This window comes from Condylura cristata, unplaced genomic scaffold, assembly GCF_000260355.1.
Source record: "Condylura cristata isolate star-nosed mole 26May11 unplaced genomic scaffold, ConCri1.0 scaffold00016, whole genome shotgun sequence".
NCBI lineage: Eukaryota > Metazoa > Chordata > Mammalia > Eulipotyphla > Talpidae > Condylura > Condylura cristata.
Genome location: NW_004567117.1, coordinates 10,802,162 through 10,827,504, shown reverse-complemented (window position 1 = coordinate 10,827,504; position 25,343 = coordinate 10,802,162). Strand labels below are relative to the sequence as shown.

The window sequence follows — 25,343 nt, the reverse complement described above, 5'->3', positions numbered from 1 at the left end:
TTTTTAAAAAGAAATAGGGAAAGAATAACATCAAAGACAAAGGAATATTTTTCAATCCATAGCTAGTTAGGAAATGCTTAAAACTCAATGAAAATAGAATTTACTAGTTCTTCTGTCCCCTGGAAAAAAACATTTTCACATATGGAGACATAATTACTGTTCTGGGGAATCTTTTTTTACTTTTCTCATTAAAATGAGCCCTGAAAAGCTTTAAATAAGGCCAATGTTGACCTGGCCAAACCAACTAAGCATTCCTTTTAACTGAGACATCAGATAAGAGCACACACAATTTTTCCCTCTCTCTGTCCTTCCTGTTTTGTTTCTTCTCTTTTGCCCAAAAATATTTAGCACTTACTATGTGTAGGCATTACACAGATACTTGGGATACAGAGATGAATAAGTGGCTCCTCTCCTGATCACAGTCTGTGGAGGCAGGCAGCTTTGTTAGCCATTCATTCATACATTCAGTCAGCCAGTTCTTCATTACTTTTTGAGTATAAGCTATGTGAATCTTGCATTGCAATGACACTAAAATGCTCAGTTACCAAGGGAGATAAATAAATGTTTAGTCCAGGTGGATCAAAAATTAAGGAATGGTGGGTGATCATGTCATTAATTTCTCTAACTGCCTGTTTGAAATACATAATAATAAAAAATTAAAAATAAATGTTTGAAAATGATCCACATCTAATTCTTTGACATAAAAATTTTTTTTATTAAGATATAGTATAATGAAATAAACAAGGCAGAAGGGGATTTCAGCTGGACTCAAACTTAGCAAAATAGTTTACGTCAAAGATTAAAAAAACTAGAGAAAAAATAGACTCTGCAAAGTAGGGTTAGAGATATCTTCCTTATTATGTAACTACAGATGTGTTTCACTTATCTTTTACTTGCCTACTTGGATTTAAAAAAAAGATTTTTAAAAACTTTTCCAAGTGAAGAATGTTAATGAATTTTTGTCCAAGATAGATAAAAGGAATATCCTCAGATCAGGGAAGATGGAAATTATTTTATCTAATCACATATTAGCAAAAACTGCATAATTATTGTCTGACACTATTTTTTTAAAAAGTAACCTATTATTTGTAAGTACACATCTTTCATTTTTGCATTAACATGTATTTTTGTGAGGTATTTTTTTCAGTTGTGATAGTCCTTAAGAAATCAAGTACAGAAAATAAACTGAGTTTAGAACCAACCTTTCAAGTACTAGTATTATAAACTTGAAACCCAAATTTTAAAATATTAAGTATATTTAAAATGACTTAGTAAAATGAAAGCAGAGGTTGTTTAGCTTCAACAAAAACCTAAAATATCTACTATGAATGATTATTATTATTAAAATATTCCAAAGAGGGATAGAGAAACTTTCTGTTGTTGAGTTTATGAGTTCTTTATAAATCTTGGTCATTAACTCTATGTTGAATGTACATAGTTTCTCCTTTCCATTTAAAGGATAGGGTTTTTTTGTTTTATTTTTTTTGCTGTTCAGGAATTGATGTAGTTCCATGTGTGTGTGTTTTCTTCTTTTTCTTACCCTCTTATTCTGTAGAATCTTTCTCACTTCACATAACCTATCTTTCCACAGGGCAGGCTAGAGGGTGAAATGGAAGCTACAGGGTCTCTAAAGTCTAGACCCAAAGTCACACAGCAAACTGTTCCTGTATTCACTGATCAGAGTAAGATTCAGGGTCAGTTCAGATGCAAGAAGTGGAGAAATAGACCTCATCTTCTGATGGAAGATAGCATGTGTCTACACAGACAGGAAAGTTACTGTCAACCCTCTCTGCAGACATTCTATTTGCCAGTAAAGTTTCAGAATCCAAAAGAACTCCTATAAAACATCAAGAAAAAGACAAGAAATAGAAAAATGTGCAAAAACAGCCACAGAAGAGGAAACATAAACAGCCCATAACCATATGAAAAGATGCTTATAAATCAGGGGGAAATGTAAAAACCTACCAAAGGACAAGCATTTTAAATCAAGCCAAGTAGTGGTGTTTAAGTACTAGATAGAGCTGGTACTTATATGCTGGTTTAGAAAACAACTTTGCATTGCCTAGTAAGTAAGAATTCCACTCTAAGAAGAAGTTCTCCAACAATAAAATAATGTTCTCCAACAATATCATAATATTCTTCAGAGCACTTTTTTTGGGGTGTGGGGCAGAGAACACTAAAAATAATCCATGTCAACTAACAACAGAATGGACAAATAGTGGTATGTTTGTATTATGAAATACTATAATGTAGTGAAAAGTGAATGATCTATAGTTAGACATGCATCAACAAGAATGAATATCAAAAAACATAATGGTGGAATAGAAAAGTTACAGAAGTTATGAAAAGTTTGCAAACAGGCTCAAAACTCTAATTAACATATTATACACATATCCAAATGTTTACATATGTTTAAAAAGAAGCTGCTTAATGATACTCCCATCAAGGAATATTATCTATCCAAGGACAGATGGAATATACAACAATGTTCCCAATAGATTAAGCCCTTCAGCCTGGATGTATAGTAGATGTGCCATCTAGGTTTGTACAAGTACACACTATGACATTCACACACAACAAAATTCCCTTATGACACATTTCTTAGATTACATCCCCTTGGAAAGAGTGTGAGAAATGAATAATAACCCAAATTGTTCGGACAAAAGGTAACTGGAGAAGGGAAAGAGAGGAAGCAAACAAGAGACTCAAAGATAGTTGTAATACTATCTTTCTCTTTGTTTCTCATACAGTTCAATAATCGTGGTTATATGGGTATGTATTCAAATATTACTCTAAAATTTTTCATTCTGATATTATTGATTATATAAGCATTTTGCATATATAGTATATTTTAAGTATAAATGATATTTTAATAAGTTGCTGAGACCAAACACCCTAATATCAATGAACAACACTTTATAGCAGAGGTGGGGGTATGGAAATATCAGATTGGTATGGAAATCAAAGCCCTCTTATTTCATACCAAACTATTTACAGGTGAAATGTTTGGGATTAGCTAAAAAAAAAACCTGGGGGGGGGGGTGTAACACCAATACAGTATTGATCGTGAGTTTGGTTCCTTTATTATAACAGTCTCCCTTCTACTGTTGTATGTATGAAAAGGAGGAAGATGATGAAGAAGGGGAAGGGAGAGGGACACAGGGGAGAGGAGTGGGGAGAGGAAGGTGGGAAAGGAGGAGGTGAGGTGAGGGGAGAGAGTGATGGCGAGGCAAGAGTGAAAGGGGGCAGAATTCACACAGAAGAGAACGGAAACAAGTCAGGATATTTACTGATTATTTGAATGTCAAATGCTCCCAGGTATAAAGAATAAAGTAGAGTAGATTAAAAAAGAAAGGGAGCAGGGCCCGCCCTGGTGGCGCAGCGGGTTAAAGCACTGCACTAAGAAGCTAAAGCCACTTCTGCATGAGTTTGATCCCCGCCTGCCCCGGAAGTGACCACATGGCGTGGCAGACCTCTCCTGACCCGCCCGCTGCTCCCCTCAGCAGTGTACTTCGTCGATCTGCCTGTTCTGCTCCCCATTCTGTCTCTGGTGAATCCTCCCACCCTCTGCATCTCTGGCCTTTACCCCAGTTCTGTACAAATAAATAAATCTTTTAAAAGAATAATAAAAAAAAAAAAAAGGGAGCAAAGTAACGTGGGGCTTGCCAGTTTTTTATACAAAGAGAAGAATCTAATGGGTTAGGCCATATAAAATGCACAGGCAGGAAGACGCAGAAGTTCCAGGTGGCTGGAGGGGTGGGGCAGAGGTGAGATCTTGAAGCTGATCATGGACAAGCCTGCAAGCTAAGCAAGATGCTACCACTCCTGCTGCTGCCCGGGGCCTCCACAGTCTAGATGGACATGAGCCTTTCGACTGGCCAGAGGGGCACACTGGCAGGCAGCTGTGGTCCTCGTGGTGGACTAACCAGTCACCAGCTGCCTGGCCTGGTTGTTCACAATGATGAAACTCACATCTCCACAGAACATCCCATGACAGGACACAACATAACTGTCTTCAAACTTGTGGGTGTTGGCCCTCATTTGCTGACTCCCATGGGTCTCATGAGCCACCCAATGCCAAACTTGCACCAGCACCTGGCAGACCTCCACATGGCCTAGGCCACCCCCACTGCTCACCCTGACACCCACCACACCCACCACCCAACAACACTACTCCTTCCCTATACCAACCAAACAGGCCACTTGCAGCCCTGAACTTGCTATTAACTCTCTTACTTCTACTTGCTTGTACATGTGATTCTCTTTACCTAAAAGTCTTTTTGCTCTTCTATCCGCCTGGGCTGACGTGTGGCTTTGTTTAGGAGACAAACACGTGCAGGCTGAGGGGAGCTTTCCTCCCCTGTTTTATAACATCCTCCTCTAATACTATTACATTATTTGCAACGTTTCTATTTCTTTCTGCTTTCCTGAATTGTCCAGATGAATATTCCATAATTGTGGAAGAATTTTTTCATATCCCTACCTAGGATCATCAGTCTATACAGAGAAGTAGTCTCAAAAATACACATTGTTTCTGTTTAAAAGTTTGCATACCTAGCAAAGGATGGTTATTATGTGCACAAGGGGGATGTTGTAGCTTAATCCTAGTTTTATTCTTTTGACTTTTCTATAACTAGATAGAGTTAGCCTAGAGAATTTTCTGCTAAGTCACTCTGGCTGATTTGTTCCTCACTTGACTATTTTTTCTCACTTCATATTAAACTACCTCTCTCACCAACACTCGAATTTGTGACGCCAGGCCAACCCCCAGGTGAGCCAGGCATGTAGGCAAAATGGAGAAGGTACTAGTTTTTAGAAAGCTACAACACCAATGCCCTTCTTACAAGGAAAGAGAGATCCGACTTAGTACATAGTCAATAAAAAGTACGGCCTCCCTGGTGGCGCAAGGGGTTGAGTCTCAGCACTATGAAGCTATCCACAGCCACTCCAATATGAGTTTGATCCTTAGCCAGGGAACTGACCCACATGGCACAGCTGACCTCTCCTGTCTCCCCCAGGCTCCCCTCAGCAGTGTACTTCAGTAGATCTGCCTGTTCTGCTCCTCATTCTGTCTCTGGTGAATCTTCCTACCGCCCTGAGCCTCTAGCCTGTACCCCAGTTCTGGATGCATAAAATAAATAAATCTTAAAAAAATAAGTAAGAAGGGCCTCGCTGGTGGCATAGTGGGTTAAAGCACAACACTAAAAAGCTTAAGCAACTTCCGCATGAGTTCGATCCAGCCTGCCCCGGAGGTGACCACATGGCACGGCAGACCTCTCCTGACCCGCCCGCTGCTCCCCTCAGCAGTGTACTTCCTCCATCTGCCTGTTCTGCTCCATGCTCTGTCTCTGGTGAATCCTCTCACCCCTGCATCTCTGGCCTGTACCCTGGTTCTGTATGAATAAATAAATAAATCTTAAAAAAAAATAAGTAAACCTTAAAAAAAAAAAAGGCAGCCTAAGTTATATCCTGAAATCTATACTAAAGCAAAGCAGGATGCAGTTAATTGAAGTTAGTTTTCTGCTCCATTTCAGCACCCCCATGTTTATTAATCCTGGGAGAAGTACTGCTCTGGCTGTAGCCAAATTTAGCAATTTAAGCAGCTATCAGATCTATGGTATCTGTTTTTATTTAATGACTGTTCTATTTTGTATATGACATTTCAGTGCGTGTGCCATTGTCTGGACCTTAACTATGATAGAGAAGGCAGTCACTTTAATTTATGGGTGATCCCAATTGTCACTTCCCCCAAACAGCAATGGAATTTTTCAATATCCTCAGAATAAATCCCTCTTCTGGAGCAGTAATCACAATATGACAGTGTGTCCACCATGGATTTGTTTCAAGATTATTTACTTACAATTCAACAACACTGCTGGCAGCCAGAGTGCCCCGTCAGCAAAAGCTGCATTGTTTGAAGTAGTTCAGGGAAACAGCCAGGGTTTCAGAATCCAAAGAATGTAGTTTTCCTAAATACCTCAGGATTACGAGATGCTATAGAACTAATAAATTTGCTCCTTAAAATAGTCCAGAAGGAATCCTTAACTATTCTTACATGTTTGAAAGTTTAGGTTATTGATGGGGAGAGAATGTTGTTTCGTCCCTTAGGCTCATATAACAAGTATCATGAGAAGCATTTCTCCTCCCCCCACCTTCCTCTTCTCTTTATAATTATTTTTAAAAGGACAAATTTCAGGGTAGAATACCTTTTAGAAGAGAAAGAAATAATAATGAAATAAAGAGAGATTGTGTGCAAGAACCCATTTCGGGGCAACCTTTTAGGCAGCAAATGTTTAGTGGAGGTTGATATTTTCTCCAAGATGGTGATCTAGGCACGTCCATCCAGCTACCCAGATGAACTAGACTGTGCTTTGCAAGTGAAGCTGCCTGTTAATACAGTAACAGAATGGAATTGAATGTTCTGTCGCTGGTTACTGTTGCAGTCAACAATTTAGGCAGTAACCAAGCCTCACCTGTATTTACATTATCTTTTAAAACACTTTCTCACATGCAATGTCATTTTTCTCACAACTGTCCAGATTAGGAGACACCACCACCACCATTTTACAAATGAGGACATTTAGGCCCAGTAGGCTTCAACTGCTTGCATAAATTCACATAAAACATGGGGGGAAGTACATGGACAAAAGCTTAAGTCTCTTGGTTCAATGATCTTAACCTCTGTTCTATTCATTATGTATTTAATTGTGCAGGTTCACATTTGTCTAAGTAAGACAAATACGCACAGAGACTTCATTCATAGTAATGGATTTTTCATCTGGGAGCAGGGCCAGCCAGAATAAAGAATTCATCTCTCAGCATCAGCTGGAGAGAAGAGAGAGTATTAAAAATGTAGGTAAAACTACAATTGATAGTGCCATGGCGAATGTAACTCATATTGAAAAGCTGGCCATGGTGCAGTTCAGTTCATGACACCAAAGAACAGATCCAACAATTGTTGGAATTGAATTGTTAACACATTGCTTGAATGTGTTGCCATCCAAATAAAGGCCCTAAGATACTTTTATTTAGTACACACATTCTTGCCTTGACAAAATGTACTTTAAGTGGAAGTAATGCAAAGCTGCAAAGACTTTTACACAAATAAGATTACTTATACAAACATTTTATCTCAGTACAGCACACCAATTCCTAAGGAGAACTGAAAAAGCCTCCAGAACATTTAATGACATTCCAGCTGAATAATTAATTAAACTTGATAGCTATTAACTAAGAAGTGACTAAATTTGACAGAGCTTTGAAGAGGACCTTCTTTCAAACGGCGTCTAGTGACCTAAAGGGAAGATAGTGCCACTTTATGACGGAGGGAGTGGTTCAGAGAAACAAGGTAACTTGGCCAGAAAGTGGCTGGGCCAGGATTCTAGCCCACGTGTACCTGGCTGAAAAGCCTGGGCTTTACCTGTTATGCTAAACTTGACTGCAAAAAGCTTTAACTGTGATATTCTCTGGCTATTACAATAGAACCTGCCGTGTGTTCAAAGGGGGACTTGAAGAATACTGGGATCGAAGCAGTTAGCTGGACTGTGGCCCTCACTGCTTCTTGCTGTGTGAAAAGGAAGATGGCTGAGCATCTCTGACCTCAGACGCTTCACTAATAATAAAATGGGAATAATGAAACCTACATGGTGGCTTTGTGTGATGTTAAGTGAGGCCGTGTGCATACATACATCGAAGCACTTTGTAAACCTTTGTAAATACCTTTGTAAAGGTATTTGCGAAGCACTCACTGGGGGCCAACAGTATTAAACACTGCACAGATTATTCATATACTTATCACTTGCAACCCTATGCACTAAACGCTTTTCCCACCCTGTTTTATCCCATTTGATGCTTCGCTTCCCTGAAGTTACATTAACTAGTGCTAGAGCTTGCATCAAATACAGGCGCCCAGGGCTCAGGGCCCATTTGCAAATCCCCTCTATTCCATGAGGGATCGACCACGAGCACACGGGCCGTAGTGTCACTAGCTGCATATTTACACTCCCCTTTAAATTCTACTGACATAAAATTCCACTGACTAGCTCATCTCAGATTCAAATTAAAATGCAGTATCTCTGTCTTGTCTTTGGTGCTGCCAGGGAGGCTGGCAGAGGTGGAATGACCTCAGCCTTGGGGGAGGTCTCTCTGTGAGCTGCTCTTCACTCAGATGAGGAATATAATTTCTGTGCATGTTAGTACTATTATACCATTTATCTAGACATTATCCTACTTTTGTAAATTTCTCGAGTGCCCCATGCTAAGTTCAAATTTATTTATTTTGTATATTCTAAATTAACCCATAACGAATCAGAAAGGCAGTCGTCCCTTGATGTTGAACTTATATAGCCATGACATAAATAGTTTATGCCTTGGTCTCTGAAATTTGTGTTAAGAAATTAAGAAATTCCTAATTAGGAAATTAGTTTTAGAGCAGAAAAAGAAGATAAATAATGTCTATAAATTTCTTAGGATTCACAAACACAATTTTGATAAGTTCACAAAGATAGGTCTGTGGTGACATGTGTATCCAGCCCCTTTCCACTCTCCAACCCAGCTTGGCAGATTAGTTTGAATTGTAAGTTTATATCTGAGATATCTGAAAGTTAAGTTGCTTCCTCTTTTCCCCTCTTCTCATTGCCATCTGTTATCCCTAAAATATTTTTCTAAGTGTCTGTAAGAAATCTGTTCTTAGAAGATGTGGGCAGTTTTAAAATGAACTAAATCTGGACTCCCACTAATGCAATGGGGTCTGAAATCATGCTGGCAGGCAAACACTTCGTATGAGGTGTAATTGAAAACAATACTACAGAAAACGACCCAGTTCCCATTCTAAGCTTTGCCCCCCCGCACAGCATTCAGGGCAAAAGAAATCATCACCAATGCCAAAGGGAAAAAACAAAGAACATGGACTTCAGATAAGAACGATCCAGAAACCAAAGGAATTTGGAAAGGGCTTTGTAGATGCAAAGTAGCAAAGGCAGAACATGAAGGAAAGCACAGAGCCAGTCATTCCCAGTGGTGAACCCACTGAGTTTCAAAGATGTTTAACCAACATCTAAATGAAAAACCTCCATGGGCTCGGTCAGTTGCCACTTGGAAAGAATGAGAGAGACATCATCTCCTCCTGCCCTAATTGCACCCCCTGTCCTATTCAGGGCTTAGCAGGAGGGAGCTGTAATATGATTACATGTTGCTAAAGGGATTTCTAGTTGTTGCTTTAGAGGAGACTAACATGACCTATTGGTTTCCTTTGATGTTTTGTTTGCTGACACAACTGCGAAACTTTGAAATGTAGTAGAACTATAATTTAGTTCAGAAGCTTATTTTTAAATGTATATTGTAGTCATGGAACAGATTGTTATTTGAAATCCACTTGTCAGAAGTTTTTGTTAATACAAACCCTTTCTTCATAAAAGACATGTTTTATAGCATCTACTGTCACTTTCTTTTGACTTCCGCAATTCCCACTGAGTTGGGGAGCAGACTTCTAAAAACATAGCTGTTGTGGCATATGTGAGAGGGGATGCCAGTCCCTAGTTTCTCTGCTTCCCTCACTGTGTCAGGTACTGGACCTCAGGGGTGACTTTCAGTACTGTACCTAGCTCAGCCTCAATGCAATTGCAGGAGCCCAAAGTGTAAATGACACAAGCACACAGAGGCAGTGTGTGGTCCTCTCCTTCCAAACTGGTTGAGGGAGAAAATCAAGATTGAATTGCTACATTTGCAGTAGTTCTCTTTCTTCCAAGAACAAGTCCTATAATACCATCTATCATACTTCAGTTAAGATATTTATGTTTCACCAAAGGAATTGGGCATAAGTGGGCTTTGGGCTAAAATTCAATTATGTCTCTTTTTTTTTCCTGAGAAGTTTCCTTGCTGCTTTGAAGCTCACAAAAGTAGCCAATACAAGGATTGCATGAAAAGTAACCCACAGGCCAAGTCCTGCCTGACCTGCTTTCTGCAAGACCTATTTGCTTGGGCCTGCACACGGTTTGTTTTGTTTTTAAACTTGAATTTCAATGTATTTTTGAAAAAGCACAAACTCTCCAGGTCAGTGCTAATCACTAATTTGGGAACCATTTGGTTTATTCTGCGTTACTAACACTCCAGTGGACTCTTGACTTTTCACCTTGGATAAGCAGAAAATGCTCCTCAGTTAACAGCCTAATAGTCAGTTTTAGATGTTGAAGTCCCAGGGCTCTAAGAGAATGAAACAGTGTGTATCAATAAGTAAACAAACAGGCTAGGCTACAACATATTTTAAAAAATTCAGCTAAGCCACTCCCGAGACTCTCCGGTTTATATTTCCTGAGGTATTTGGTGAGCCCTCTGCAGAGCCCTCTACAGGTGGCATAAGGCTGCTTCTTAAATCCCACAAGATTTTACTTTAAGTTTAGTATCAGTTTAGATTGTGTCTTTTCTCAGTCTGTGTCCATCAAAGCAGTGCTGAAGTTGGCCTAAGAGGGCAGCTGTCCAGGAAAAGAAGGCGGTCATTCTTTCATTGGATCCATTTAATATGCCCCCACCTCTCAAGTTAAAAAGGCCCTGGAGACACACTCATCTTCCTTTCTGTCTGTCTTCTCCCTCTTTCTCTGACTCCCAAAACCAAATGATATATAAGTGGAGAAGACCTTGGTTGGGGAGTTAATGAGGAACATTATCAGTTTTTATCTATTTTTTTTTTTTTAACATCAAGACCCACATTAAGTATTTGTTAAAACATGTAAGGTTCTCCTAGTCCTTTGTCATGTCTTGGGGTACACATAAAAATCACAAAATAAGCATAGTGCATTTTGGGGGAGGAAATCAAATTTGCTCAATAATAATGAGTCATTTAAAACAGTAGCAGAACATGTAAATGTGCTATAAAACAGAAGGCAAAATTAGCTTTTAAAAAAGATAGCACATAAGATTATAAAGATATTTTACACTTGCTATGGGTTTCTTCCAAATTATTTCCTAGATCCTCCAGGATGGTTTAAATGTCCTTTGCGATTAGGAGTATTTGCATGAAATTTTGATAAGCACTGTCAGTCTGTAAATTCTTTTCTAAAACACAATTTACTTTTGTAAATACACTGAGAAGAGTATTTCTTTATTTCTGCACAAAAGGAGAAATTACATAGCCCTTAACTGGACACTTAAGTCCTTTTCTGGGCTTGCCAAAAAATAAAAGGCTTGAGTTGAGTCACTGGGCTTCATATTCTCATTTCGAGAACACAGGGATTGTAAAACTTTTGCTGCTGAATCCACTTCTTGTAAATGGTTCCATATATTCAAGAATAAATAGCACAGTTCTGTTACTGTTGGTTTGGGGAGGGGGGTCACCTCTTCACCATCCTGGCATAGTGGTCCTGATTATGTAGAAGTGTCAAGCATTTGCATTTCTATATCCTGCCATTTGTTGGAAAGTAAATAGCCAGCAATAAAGAGACTTTATTATGCATGTTTTCTGCCTTGGGTGGCACCTGGAATTTGCTGAGTGCAACTTAAATTTTAAGAGACTCTTGAGCCTCACCTTTTTCGTGCCCTGCAAGTCAAATGGAAAACCAAATAATTAGAATAAGCAAGCTGCATGAGTCCTTTCTATTGGTCCCAACTCACTCCAGACCCTGTTGTGGAATTCCAGCACCTCTTTTGTCCCCTTCCAGCTGTAAAATTTTCTTGATGAGATTTAAACAACCATCTCCTTTCCCAATCTCAGATAATCAACAAATGACCTTGCACAAAACCTAGGATATTGTAGTTCAAAATGTCTTTAAATGCAAACAAACAACAAACACACAAAATGCTCATATCCATTCCTTTTCCAGGACATCTAATTTACTTTAGAAGTGCATTTACTAAAACTTGAAAAGTGACTTAAAAAGCATGAAGCTAGTTTTTATAAGCATTCTATAGACTCTCATAGCAACCACAGGCACTCTGTCCAGACTCTCTCCCATCAACTTGTTCAGGTTTCTCCTACGACCCAAAAGTAGAAAGCATCTATCTGGTAGAATAAGATAGGTTATTTGGGGAGTCTAGGTATACTATTACCACTCATTTATACAGAAAAAAAATTGAGCATTTCCAGGCCCCCAAAATAATCTATCAAATCACACTAAATGGGGAAATTCTACTTTCACATAGCAAGGGAATGTTGAATGCAAAGCTGATTGCAAGGAATGAAGGGAAGGAAAATGGAAGATGAACAAATGTAGCTATCAAGTATTTTTTTCTCCCTCTCTTTTTTATTTTTTCAGTGATTCACCTCAGAATTGTACCCTGTCTGAGTTATTGTAAAATTCTGTTCAATTTTTTAGGCAAGCTGTTTAATTGTTTTTAGATGTAGAGGGGGAAAAATCAGTATCTTATCTTCCCAGTGATACTACACTTTGATAATAATCTCAACTCTTGCAGAAGGCAGCATGGTGCAGTTAACAAAGCCTTAACAAGGGGCCTGGGCTAAGGTAAATCCAGGAGCCACCATCAATTTGCTATTTATCAATGGAAATGTTACAGACCTCTTTCCTAGGCCTCATTTTGTTTTTCATCTGCAAAATGGGAAATGATGAAAAGGATTAAATAAGGCAATAAGAATGAGAATGAAGCCCAATACTAGGTACAGTGCAAATTTTCTTCCCTTTTAAAATCAGATGATAGGTTATGAACACAGTGCTGACTCTGACTGAGGGCGCTATATTCTGCAAAGGGAGTCTTGGTGGCCCAGTTGTATCTGTTGATTGCACACATCTGGAAACTATGACAACAGGTTTGCCTTGAGCTCGCTTGGCCCAAGTGTAATCCTATACAAGGCAGCTTCTATCTTTCAAATTTTCCCAACACATAATAGCTTGGTTTGAATTTGGGCAAAGGAGTGGGGTAAAAAAAAAAAAATGCACACTGTCTGGGAGGTATTTAGATGGAATAATTTAACCATTACTTAGGCCCTTATGGCCTGACTGTAACAGATACAGGTTTCATGGACTCCACCCCCACCCCAGATACTGGAACTACAAATCCTATCAATGCCAATGAGAAGCAAGCTGGGACCTGAGGGTGGAGCTGAGCAGCCAGGTTGGGATAAAACCTAAAACCGGACATGTGGGCTCCAGGGGGTTTCTTGTCCTTGTGGCTGATGGCTTGTCTCTTGGCTCTTCAGTGAGCTATTGGGGTTCCAAGTCAATGGAACTGGTAGTATAACAGGTACAGGTTTCATGGGCTCTGCCCCCAATCCAGATACTGGAACTCCAAATCCCATCAGGGAACTCCAAATTCCATCAGTACCAAGGAGAAGCACACTGGGACATGAGGGCGGAGCTGACAGAGAAAAAGGAGAGAAGTAGAGAGAAGAAAAAGAGGATGGAGAACAAGGAGGAGACCTGAGGAAGCCATCTAGAGCAGCAAGCCTGTGAGGAAGAAGCCGTGCTTGTTTCCTGACCCTGGACTGGTTAAGGCAGATGTGGGTGAGATACCTATAGGGAGGTGACTATGGCAGTGTTTATATTGATATTGATTTTGCTCTTTTCCTCCCAGATTTGTCTGGCTACTTCTGATCCTTTTCCATGGGTCCTGGCCAGAAGGTGCTTTAATCTTGTGGCAGGCTTTCAGGCCTTGTTTTGGGCCAATCCCTTTTGGGTTGACTTTTGCCCACGAGGGGATGGGTAACTTCAGCTGTTTGATTTAGAAGTTATATTTTTTGTGTTCCATATTGTATATTCACTGTATTAAAGTCCCTTTTCATTAAAGTTTTTTTTTTAAAGATTTATTTATTTGTACATACAGAACTGGGGTACAGGCCAGAGGCTCAGGGGCGGTGAGAGGCTTCACCAGAGACAGAGCGGGGAGCAGAACAGACAGATCTATGAAGTACACTGCTGAGGGGAGCAGTGGGCGGGCCAGGAGAGGTCTGCCACGCCATGTGGTCACCTCCGGGGCAGGCGGGAATCGAACCATGCGGATGTGGCTTTAGCTTCTCAGTGCAGTGCTTTAACCCGCTGCGCCACCAGAGAGGGCCCCCTTTTCATTAAAGTTTTATGTTTTGTCTTGTTGTGGCGGATGGCAGAACCCACTTAGAGCAGGCAGGTTTGGGGCTTCAGGGGTGCCCCTCTCTCCGTGGTGTAACAGATTTTGTTCTGTAACAGCGTTGGCGTCCAACGTGGGGCACCAAATCTGTTACAGGGCACCCCAATGTGAATTGGGTTACCCGTCTGTGGGTCTTCACCTGCACGCTTACGATTCAATAGTATTATGGACACACTCAAAAAGGTTCAATAATGGATTTATTTATAAGGAGAAAGGTAAAGGAATAACCCAGGGAAAGAGGGAGAGAAATACAAGTTAACTAGAATGTCCTACCAGTTCTGCTGACTAAGACCACCGGTACGCTGAAAACCGATTGAGAGCCAAAACGATCAGCCGTGAACCACCAGGCCAGGAAACCCCCAGAGTCCACATGTCCGGTTTTATCCCAACCTGGCTGCTCAGCTCCACCCTCAAGTCCCAGCGTGCTTCTCCTTATCTCAAATTCATGCCTGATTATCTCTGTAACCTTGAGAAAATCACTGATGGGATTTGGAGTTCTAGTATCTGGAGTGGGGGTGGAGTCCATGAAACCTGTACCTGTTACAGTAGGACTCATTAACTTATCTCTCTCTTTCCCTTATTCATTTCCCTTGTAAATAAACCCATTATTTACTTGTGTGTGTGTGTGTGTGTGTGCGCGCAGTGGAATCTTAAGCACACGGGTGAGGATTCACAGTCAGGCTACCCAGTTGGGTTGCTGGGTTGCCCTGTAACATCTAGCAGTGAACTATTTCTATATTAGGTCACTGTCCATGCACAGGAGCCCCATGAGTAGTAGAATTATGCCAATGTTATAAATGCTTCAATTGAGACTAGTAGGTTAAGTGATTTTCTCAAGGTTACAGAGATAATCAGGCATGAATTTGAGATAAGATTTCAGGTTTTTTGATGTGACCTCAGTCAACAGGAAAAGAAAAGTAGGCCCTAAGCTTGAACTCACTGACAATTAGATGCAAGTTAAAGTTAAGCAGGAGGATTTACAGTGAGGAAGGTGGGCAACTGCAGGATCTACTTGTCAAAGCCAGTCTTTTTGAGTTGACATTGTGATAAGTGATAGTAAGGGAGGGGAAGTCCCAGAGAAGCTCACTGGCCTGGAGACTCCCTGTGTTCGGGCCCTTGTCCATTATGTCACATATGGCCTGGAACGGGGAATGAGATATAGCGAATTAAGCATGTCAAATATTAGCAATGTTTGATCACTAGTTATTAAAAACACAATTTGTAAAATACTCAGCATAATTTAATCGTCTAGCATTTTTCTTTGTTTTCTTTTGATGATTCAGAAGGTATTTTAGGGCAAACTGTCATTCATCTATTCAACAAATATTTACTAATCTATCAAGTATATGTGAAGCACTACTCTAAATGTTGGGGACACAAAAACTCTTCAATAAAAATGCTTAAACTGCCTTCTCTTAAAACTGATTAAGTAGTGACAAAATGAAATTTTGGGGAAAGAATACTAAAAAACAAGTATGCCTTTAAAACATAACATTTAAAAACACAAAACTACTCTAAAGGTACTTCTTTTATGGGTTTACTTGATGGCTTCTTTTCCTTTTTTTTTTTTTAAACCTTAAAATTTTCCATTTTCCTCTTGCCCCTATGGTCTCAGGAGACAATTTGAGTCCCAGTATGCCCTGCATCATCTCCTACTGTGTCCAATGCCAAAGGAAGGCAATCAGAATGTGGGTTTTTGTTCAGCTCTGATTGGATGATAAACAGTAATATGCTGCTAGAGATTTAAAAAATACCAGGATGCTGTATTTCAACCCTCCTCTCTCCAAATCAAAAGCCTAATGAATAAATTACAACTGTTGCTCAGGTGCAATTATACTGAGTATGTAAAATTGAAACACTGAAAGTAAATCATACATATGGATATTACATTTCATATTTGAGCATATGCCAAATAAGCTAGTAAAATTTCATTACTGTTGAGTATAATGTCAGGAGACAAACTTGTATAAATCTTATACCTAAGCTTTTCCATTCTTTCTGTTTTCCATTTATGTCAAGTGGAACACACGGTGTGACTTTTAGAAATTTTCTTCTCCATATTTAATAGCAAGTGATCCAATTCCATCTTGATTATCCGAAATTTACTTCCAGGTAACAGACCAAGAGGTTTTCTTAATTAGCATAGAAAAAGATCGAAGAACCCCCTCCAAATAACCCTAGAGAAAGGATTCTATGAATACAAACAAATGGTCTTGAAAGTGCAGCACATCGTACAAGACAAAGATGGACAGAAGTCCCTTCCCTGAGTTCATGGAAACTGGGTGATGACTATGGACACTGTGGATTATAACCTATAATATGCTCTCACACACTCCGGGCTGGCTTGGTGAGCAAGAGCGGAAGAAAAGGGGTGACGGCTGGGAATCAAGAGTGCGGGAGGCCCCCATGGGGAGCGCGTGCACCTTAGCCACACGGCACCGTTGAGGTAACGACTGCGGAAGCATGGCTTCCAGCTTTAGGAAGGCAAACGCATCCTCTACTAGCCAGAAAAAAAAGCTGAATCCTAAGCCTGAACTCACTGAAGATCAAAAACAAGAAGTCCGAGAAGCATTTGACCTCTTCGATGCTGATGGGAGTGGGACCATTGATGTGAAGGAGTTGAGGGTGGCCATGAGAGCACTAGGCTTTGAACCCAAGAAGGAAGAGATAAAGAAGATAATCTCTGAAGTGGATAAAGAAGGCAAAGGGAAAGTCAACTTTAATGATTTCTTGGCTGTGATGACTCAGAAAATGGCCGAGAAAGACACCAAACAAGAAATCCTGAAGGCTTTCAGGCTCTTCGATGATGATGAAACCGGGAAGATCTCTTTCAGAAACCTAAAACGGGTGGCCAGTGAGTTGGGGGAACACCTCACGGATGAGGAGCTGCAGGAAATGATCGACGAAGCTGATAGGGATGGAGATGGCGAAGTGAACGAAGAAGAGTTTCTTCTTATCATGCAAAAGACGAACCTGTGTTAAAGTCAGCCTCTCCGACAAGCATAGATAGCGGAAATGGAGGGACTTCCTGGGTTCCTTTCTTCTCTTTTGTGATGCCTTGATTAGACCACAGTGGCCATCTCTCCATTTCTCCTTTTCCTCCTCTGTTGTCTAGATACGTTTATATCCAAATCTCTGGGCTTAATTACAGAGTTTCAAAGATGTTTTTAATGTGAGTTTTGATTTTTAATTCTCAAGAGCCGACCAGGAGGTTGAATAAAAGGTCCCGAAGCTTCAGTCCCATCTACCATCTGCCTTGCATAGGTGGATAGTCTTTAAAGGCAGATTGGCTTCTTAGGAAGAGAAATGCTGTTCTCTTATACCTTTGTTGGTGGTCTTAATTATTGTGTTTCATATATTATTCTTAAATTCTGGCCATTGGGTTAGCATGATAAAATGGAATCCGCCAGCAGATTAGTTTAGTTAGTGCTTTTCACTTGACTAAATACTTGTTTTGAGGAAAACAGTATGACCACTTATGGCTAATGAAAGATATTGTTCTAAAGCATGGGCTTGCCTTTGGCTGTTGCTGAATTGAGTAACAGATATTTCTCTGACTTGATCATGTGCAAACCATTCTGGCTTTGTGTGTAAATTATCTATTCTGGATTAAAAAGGACCAGAATGTATATGTGGATATATACATTAAAAAAAAAAAGAAATTTAGGGCTCTCCCTGGTGGTGCAGTGGGTTAAAGCATCACACTTAGAAGCTCTTAGAAGCCAATGCAGCACAAGCTGGATCCCCAGCCAGGGAGCTGACCCATATGGCATAGCAGACCTCTCCTGACCCACCTACTGCTCCCCTCAGCAGTGTATTTCAGTAGATCTGCCTGTTCTGCTCCCCACTCTGTCTCTGGTGAATCCTTTTACCCACCACACCTCTGCCTGTACCCCAGTTCAGAAGCATAAATAATAAATCTTTTTAAGCATAAATAAATCTTTTTAAAACAAAGAAATTTAATATTGACCTCAGCAAAGTATAATTTGATTAAGTTTATGATTCTGAGTAAATATAAGTGCAAAATTTTAGTTTAGGAAATTGTTTAAGAAATATCTGATAAATCTGAAACAAAATATCTATCCTTAAAAAGACCAACTAGTGTTTTAGTTATTAGATTTCTATAATTTAACCCCCTTCATTTGATTATTATTTTTTACAAGTCATTCTTTATCTGCTAATTCTCAGAACATCTTGTTTTTTGATTATTGCCCCGCCCCTCACAATAAAATTGATTCCAGAGTGTCTGGTCTAAAGGTAGTTCTTTATTTTATAATCCCAGGAAGCTATTTTACTATGGCTTGTGTATTTGTTAGTACTACTCTTTTTTTTTAATAGTAAATTAAGCCTTTCTTGCTCTGAAATAAGATGCCTATTTTTTTTTTTTTGTCTACTAACACTTCTGACATTAGAACAGACTGAAAAATTATAATTGTGGGAAGATAATATAATTGGTTGAGATGGAAGCTTAGACTAATATTTGATATTATGCAACAAAACTATTAAGTAGTTAAGTTCTCATACAAAAGTCCCACTTAGGAAATGTGGAAGCTCTGGAATTTTTTTTAAACTTGCTTTGCTGGCAATTTTACCCTTCAGAAAGTGATAGATCTGCTCAGGGTAAGTATACTCTGGGTTTAATTCTCACTGACAAGGACTAATTTATCAAAGCAGGAATACCAGCTGAAGTGATAGGTATTTGGGCATTTACTGTGAGAAAAGGTTTTGCTGAGGTGGCTGGCACAGGCCAGGGGAACTCTCCCTAGCTGCAAATCCTAATGGCTAAGGTTCAAGATCTTAATATGGATTCAGGTGCAGGAATACAAGTGCAACTTGAGTCAGCATTGGTGTGAAGGGTCTGATATGAGGGAAAGGGGAAGAAGGTTATACTCTGGGATGTAAGAATTCCTGGAATCTGGTTAACCAGAGTTTTGGCCCATGGATCTGCAAATGAATCCAGGTAGAAATACCAGAAACAACGAAAGTTGGCAGAAACTAGAACAGGTCAGCATCCTAGCCATCTGGACTAGATTCAGCCTTGGCTCCTGGCCGAGCAGTGCTAGAAGTGAAAACCAGGAACCCACTGAAGCCTAGCAGCCAGGAGACTCAAATCATGATGAGCTCAATCAAGAAGGCTGCAGCCAGTTACCTAAAGGGCTGTCCAAAGGGCACAACTTGCCATGGAAGTGGGGGGAGGGAGGGTGTGAGGGGACTACAGAGTACTTCAGTGTCCCGCTCACTGCTAAGGAAGAAATTTCAGTGTACTCTTAGTCTTGCTTTGTAATTGGCACACAGCTGGGGCTGAATGGATAAAGGAAGAGAAGGAAGATAAACACAGCAGGCCTAGATATTTCATATTTAAGAGAAGTATATGTCTGGATGGGTCAGACATGTATGCTAGTCTTTACCACAACACAAAATATTCGAAGAAGAAAGAGCTCTTCCCATGTCGAGGCAGCCACTAGGTAAGTAAATCAAAATGAGTGCTTACAAGTACATCCAGGAGCTGTGCAGGAAAAAGGCAGTCTGATGTAATGTACTTTCTTCTTGGGGTGCACTGGGGTAGTACAGTCAGCTTTCAGCCCTCCAGCTCTGGTCTTAGCCAACCAGAAAAATCATGGGATATAAAGCCAGTTTAAAGGTGATTCTTGATATATTTGGATTAATAGCTACCACATAACATACTATTTTTCTATCCATTGCTTGTGGTTTTCATTGAGAATTTTATGTAATTCTATTGTCTCTCTGTTAGCATATCAATTACACCTACCTAAAATCAATTTTTGTTATTGCCCTAGACTATAACTCTTTCAAAACAACTTCCAGATAACACTACACTGTGTGACTCGTGTATTTTATTCTCCTTTATAATACTGATGATATCCATTTCATTTATCCATAAGCCATAGTCATTGAACATATTATTGTCATTGTTATTTTGAATAAATTGTTATTTGTTTGATCAATTAAGAATGAAAACATATTTTATTTTGCCTTTACTTGTTCCTCTCTGATGTCTTCTTTATGTATATGTATTTGAGTTTCTAATAACTTTCCTTTTCTTTTGTAGAGCTTTTTTCTTATAGGCCTAATAATGATCTATTAGTTGTAACTATTACTTGCCTGACAAAAGCCTTATTCCTCCAGTTTGAGCAACAATTTAACTGAATCTAGAAATATAGGTTAATGGGGGTTTTTCTTTCAACACTTGAAATATTTCATCCTACTTTCTTCTTGCTTGCATGCTTTCTGAAGAGAAGCCAGTATCATTCTTATTCTTTTTTTGTCTAAAAGTAAGGTGTTTCCCCAGCTCTGATTTCTTTCAGGAATTTCTCTGCCTTTGATTTTCCGCAGTTCAAACATAATTATGTGTACATTTTTTGGTTTTATCTTGGATGGAGTTGTTTACTCTTCCTGGATCTTTGTTTTGTGTCTGTCATCAATTTTGGAAAACTCTCTATCATTGTTTCAGTTCTTTTCTTCCCCTTATATGAGGAACATAGTTTTCATGTGTCCTGTTCTTTTTTTTTTTTTTCAGCTTTGTAAGTTTCTATTAACCTATCTTCAAGTTCATTGATTTTCTCCTTGGCTATGATGAGGCTCTTCATCAGTCCATCAAAGAATCTTAATTTCTGTTCCATGTTTTTATTTCTAGCATTTCATTTTAATTCTTTTCTAAAATTTCCATTTCTGTTTTGCAAGCACATAAGTTTTTTCATATTGTCCTATTTCCTATAGACATTTTTTTTCAGTGTTCATAGCTTAATAATCACAGCTATTTTAAATTCATGGTCTGATTCTACCTATAATGAGGAGACAGAGTTGATCCCTCTGCCTCACTCCCCAATAAGACTGTGATTGAGCTGGGCTCCAACTCTCCCTAAACCCCTTAGTAGCTACCAAGCTAAACAAAGAGAAACAATCAAAACAAACCCACAACACCCACTTACAATCATACCATAAATAATGAAATGCCTGGGAGTAAAGATAATGAAGGAAGTGAAGGAACTGTATATTAAAAACTATAAGAAATTATTAAAGGAAATGAAAAAAGGACACAAAGAAATGGAAAGATATTCCATATCTATGAATTACAAGGGTAACATTGTTAAAATGACAGTGCTGCCTAAAAGAATTTAGTTTCAACACAATACCTACCAAAATCCCAATGACTTTAAAAAAAAAGACAATTATAAAATATGTATGGAAATACAAAAGGCCCAATTAGGCAAAACAATGCTGCGAGAAAAGAAGAAGAAGAAAAGAATCACACAACCTGACTTCAAATTACACTACACATCAACAGTAATAAGAATGGTATGGTATTGCAATAAGAACAGAAATAGACAAAGAAAGAGACCAAGGAATAGAATAGAAAATCCAGAATAGACCCAAACAAATATGGACAGTTATTCTTTGACAAAGGAGCCATGACTTTACAACGGAAGAAAGAACTCCTCTTTGGCAAATGGTGCTGGAAAACTTGGAAAGCCATATGAAAAAAAAGAAAAAAAAGGAAACTGCACCATTACTTAACTCCATATACAAAACATAACTCAAAATGGAGTAAAGACTTGGATATAAGAGCTGAGGCCATAAAATACTTTCAGAAAACATTAGTGATACACTCCTGGATATCAACCAGGGTGATATATTTCAGGACTTGACTCTAACTACAAGAGAAACAAAAGGAAAAATAAATAAATGGTACTACCTTAAACTAAAAAGCTTCTTTGCAATGAAAGGAATTATTAAATTGAAAAGACACACTACTAAATGGGGGGAAAACTCACACATCAGACCTCTCACAAGGGGCTTCATGCCATTGCATCCTCAGGAACACAAATCCAAAATAGCAAATTCCATAATCATGTAAAGAACTCATATAACTCAACAAAAAGAAGACAAATAACCCAATCAAAAAAGGAGAACTAAATAGAGACTTCTTCAAAGAAGACATACAGATGACCAACAGGTCGGTGAATGAATGCTCATCATCATTTATCAGGAAAATGCAAATCAAAATTACAATGAGATACCACCTTACTGCCATGGGAACGGCCCACATCAAGACAAGAAGCAAGTGTTGACAAGAATGTGGAGAAAAAGGAAACTTGTATACTGTTGGTGGGAACATACTGCTCCAGTACTTATGGAAAATATTATGGAGGTTTCTCAAGATATTAAAAATAGATACACCATATGATCCAGCAATTCTGTCTCTAGCTATCCACCCAAAGCATACAAAGTCACTAATTTGAGAGAGATATACACACCTATGATCACCACCACAATATTGACAATAGTCATAATATGGAAACAACCTAAGTGCCTGAGTGGATAAAGAAGATGTACAAATGGAATACTACTCAGCTATAAAAAGAGATCAAATCTTGCCTTTGGGACTGGGGGACAAAGTGGATGGGCTATGAGAGGCTATGCTAGTAGTGAAATAAGTCAAAAGGAGAAAGAGTTGGATATATATATAGATACGTATGTATCTATGTATTTCTCTCTCTCTCTCTCTCTATATATATATATATAAGCAAAAGAATAGACAAATCAAACCCAAAGAAAACCCTAGAAATCTGATGGCAGAACTGAGGCTACTTCCCACCCTGGTGGTCCAACAGGTTAAAGCTCAGCACTGTGAAGCTAGCTGCAGCTGCTTCAGCACATGGCACAGGAGACCCCTCCTGTCTCGCCCATTGCTCCCCTCAGCAGTGTATTTCAGTAGATCTGCCTGTTCTGTTCTCCATTCTGTCTCTGGTGAATCCTTTCACTGCCCCTGCATCTCTGGCCTGTACCCCAGTTCTGTATGCATAAATAAATAAAACTTTAAAACAAAAACAAACAACAAAAAAACTGAGGCCTCCAGACAGGAGAACATAGGGTGTGGAGCAAAGAGGACTATGAGGGGGAATATTGGTGCAATGGCTGGAGGCATGCTGCGGTTACATCGATTTAAAAAGGTATGAACCTACACCCCTAAACACTAGGTGTTGTAAACCAGCATTACAACATTTCTAGTGTATTCTAGTGTATTCTAGTGTGTTCTAGAATAGAATAGTGTATTCTATTCTGTGGTTGGTCTGACTTTTGCTTTTATACAGCCTTCTGCCTTTTAGGACACCTTTAATTTTTTTGTTGAAAGCAAGATATATCAGGTAAAGCTAACTGAGACAAATACTCCTTTAGTGAAAGGCTTTATCTGGTTCGTAGCTAAATTGTATTTATATAGTTTGCTTATAGCTGTGGTTAAAATTTTCTCTGGTGTTGGTATTTTTGTTCCTCCTGTCCTATCTGGATTTCCAGAGACTTCTTAAGTAAGGTCTAAGACTTTTAATTCCTGTAACTGTAATCTCATTATTATGCCAGAGCCCTATTGATGTGGTGGCAAGGTGGGGTCTGAGGGCTGGGGTGCTTCAGCCTTAGATTACGTCTCAGTCTTTTAGTGAAACTGAGCTGAGTATTTTCCTTCCTCCATGCAGAAGACTAGAGCAACCTAAAGTTGGACATATAACCCTTTTTTTTTCTACACTTCTCAATTATATTGCTGATATTTTAAGAGGACTTTTACACCTATGTTCATGAGTGGTTTTGCTTTTAGTTTTTTTTATCTTGTGATGATTTTGTCTGATTTAGGACTTAAAGTAATATTAGCATCATAAAATGAATTGTGAAGTGTTACCTGTTCTATTTATGGAAGAGATTGTGTACAATTAAAGATAAATTCTTCTTTCAAGGTTTTTTAGAACTCTTGAGTGACATTGTATGGACCTGGAGATTTTTTTGGCAGATTTTTAACTATACACACTTAACTTCTTCAATAGATAAACCTTACTCAAATCATCTCTTTCATTTTATGTGAGTTGTAGTAGTTTGTGGTCATGAGGCCTGATGCATTTCATTTGGTATAACATTTATTCATGTAGTATTGTTGATAGCATTCCTTGATTACCTTCTTGATAACTGCCTAGTCCATGGTGATATTGTTTTTATTCCTGATAGTAATAATTTGTGCTTTCTCTCTCTCTCTCTCTCATGTTTTTAGTCAGTCCTTCCAGAGCTTTATCAATTTGGTTGATGTTCTCAAAGATCTTCATTTCCTAGGTTTTCCTGTTCTGTTTTCAATTTCATAGCTGCTGTTTCTTTTCTTTTTATATTCAAAATGGCAGGTTTATTATAAAAAGGGAAGTAAAGGATGCTTGCACATAAACAAGTAGACACAAGCTGGCGGAAGCGCTGCCCCTGGAAGGGACAGGCTTATTAACAGAGACACCTGCATGGTCACAGGTGAGCAGCCTTGGGAGGACAGCTGCCTCTGTGCTTTGCAAAGGGAGGAGGGTGGTGAACAAATAAATACCTGGGCCATCACAGGTGGGCAGGAGGGCTGCTGCTTTATTTTCTTCTATCTCTGCTTTGCTTTCCTTTTTTTGGGTTCCTGAGATGGCAGTTTTATTGATAAACTCTTCTTTTCTGATATATGCATTTATTAATTTAAGTTTCCCTTCTACAGTGCTTTCATTGTGTCAAAAAAATTGATATGTTGTTAAATATTTGTTCAGTTCATTGCATTTTTAAACTTCGCCTTGAGATCTATTCTTTGAACTATCTTTTGTTTACAAGTTTGTTATTTACTTTCCAAGTTTTTCTGTTCTCCAGTTGTCTTTCTGTTGTTGGTTTCTGGCTTAATCCTATTGTCAGAGAGCATACTGACATATATTTGTATAGTTTCAATTCTTTTCTCTTTTTTGGGTCTGGATGTGATCCATCTTGGTATATTTTCTGTGGCATTTGAAAAGAAGGTATGTTCTGCTGTTATTAGGTGTTCTCTAAATGGCACGTAGGTCCTTTTGGTTGATGTTGAGTTTCTATGTAACCCTAATTTCTGTCTAGCTCATCAATTTTGGAAAAAGGGATGGCAAAATCACCAATTATAATTTTGTATTTTTCTATTTATCCTTTTAATTCCATAACTTTTTTTGCTCCATATTTTATAGCTCTGTTGTTTGGCACACAGACATGTTGGATTGCCTGGATTTATTGGTGAAATGACACTTTTATTATTATACAACAGTTCTCTCTGTCCCTGACAATTTTATTTGCTCTGATTTTTATGTCAGATATAAAATCTCAGTTTTATATCAGATATATGCCATTTGGTATAAATATAGCAATTCTGCTTTCTTTGATTAACTTGTGCAAAATATATTGTTTTCCATTCACCTACTTTCAACTTATGTATAACGTTATAAGTAAATTTTTGTAAACAG

The 25,343-nt window shown here is 38.8% G+C and overlaps 1 protein-coding gene across 1 annotated transcript; it reads left to right on the top strand.

The window, feature by feature from the left end:
* Positions 1-16,530: 16,530 nt before the first annotated feature.
* Positions 16,531-17,049, top strand: CETN1 (centrin, EF-hand protein, 1). Its single transcript, XM_004683984.1, has one exon. It carries the CDS (start codon positions 16,531-16,533, stop codon positions 17,047-17,049), a length of 519 nt encoding a protein of 172 aa, XP_004684041.1.
* Positions 17,050-25,343: the final 8,294 nt, after the last annotated feature.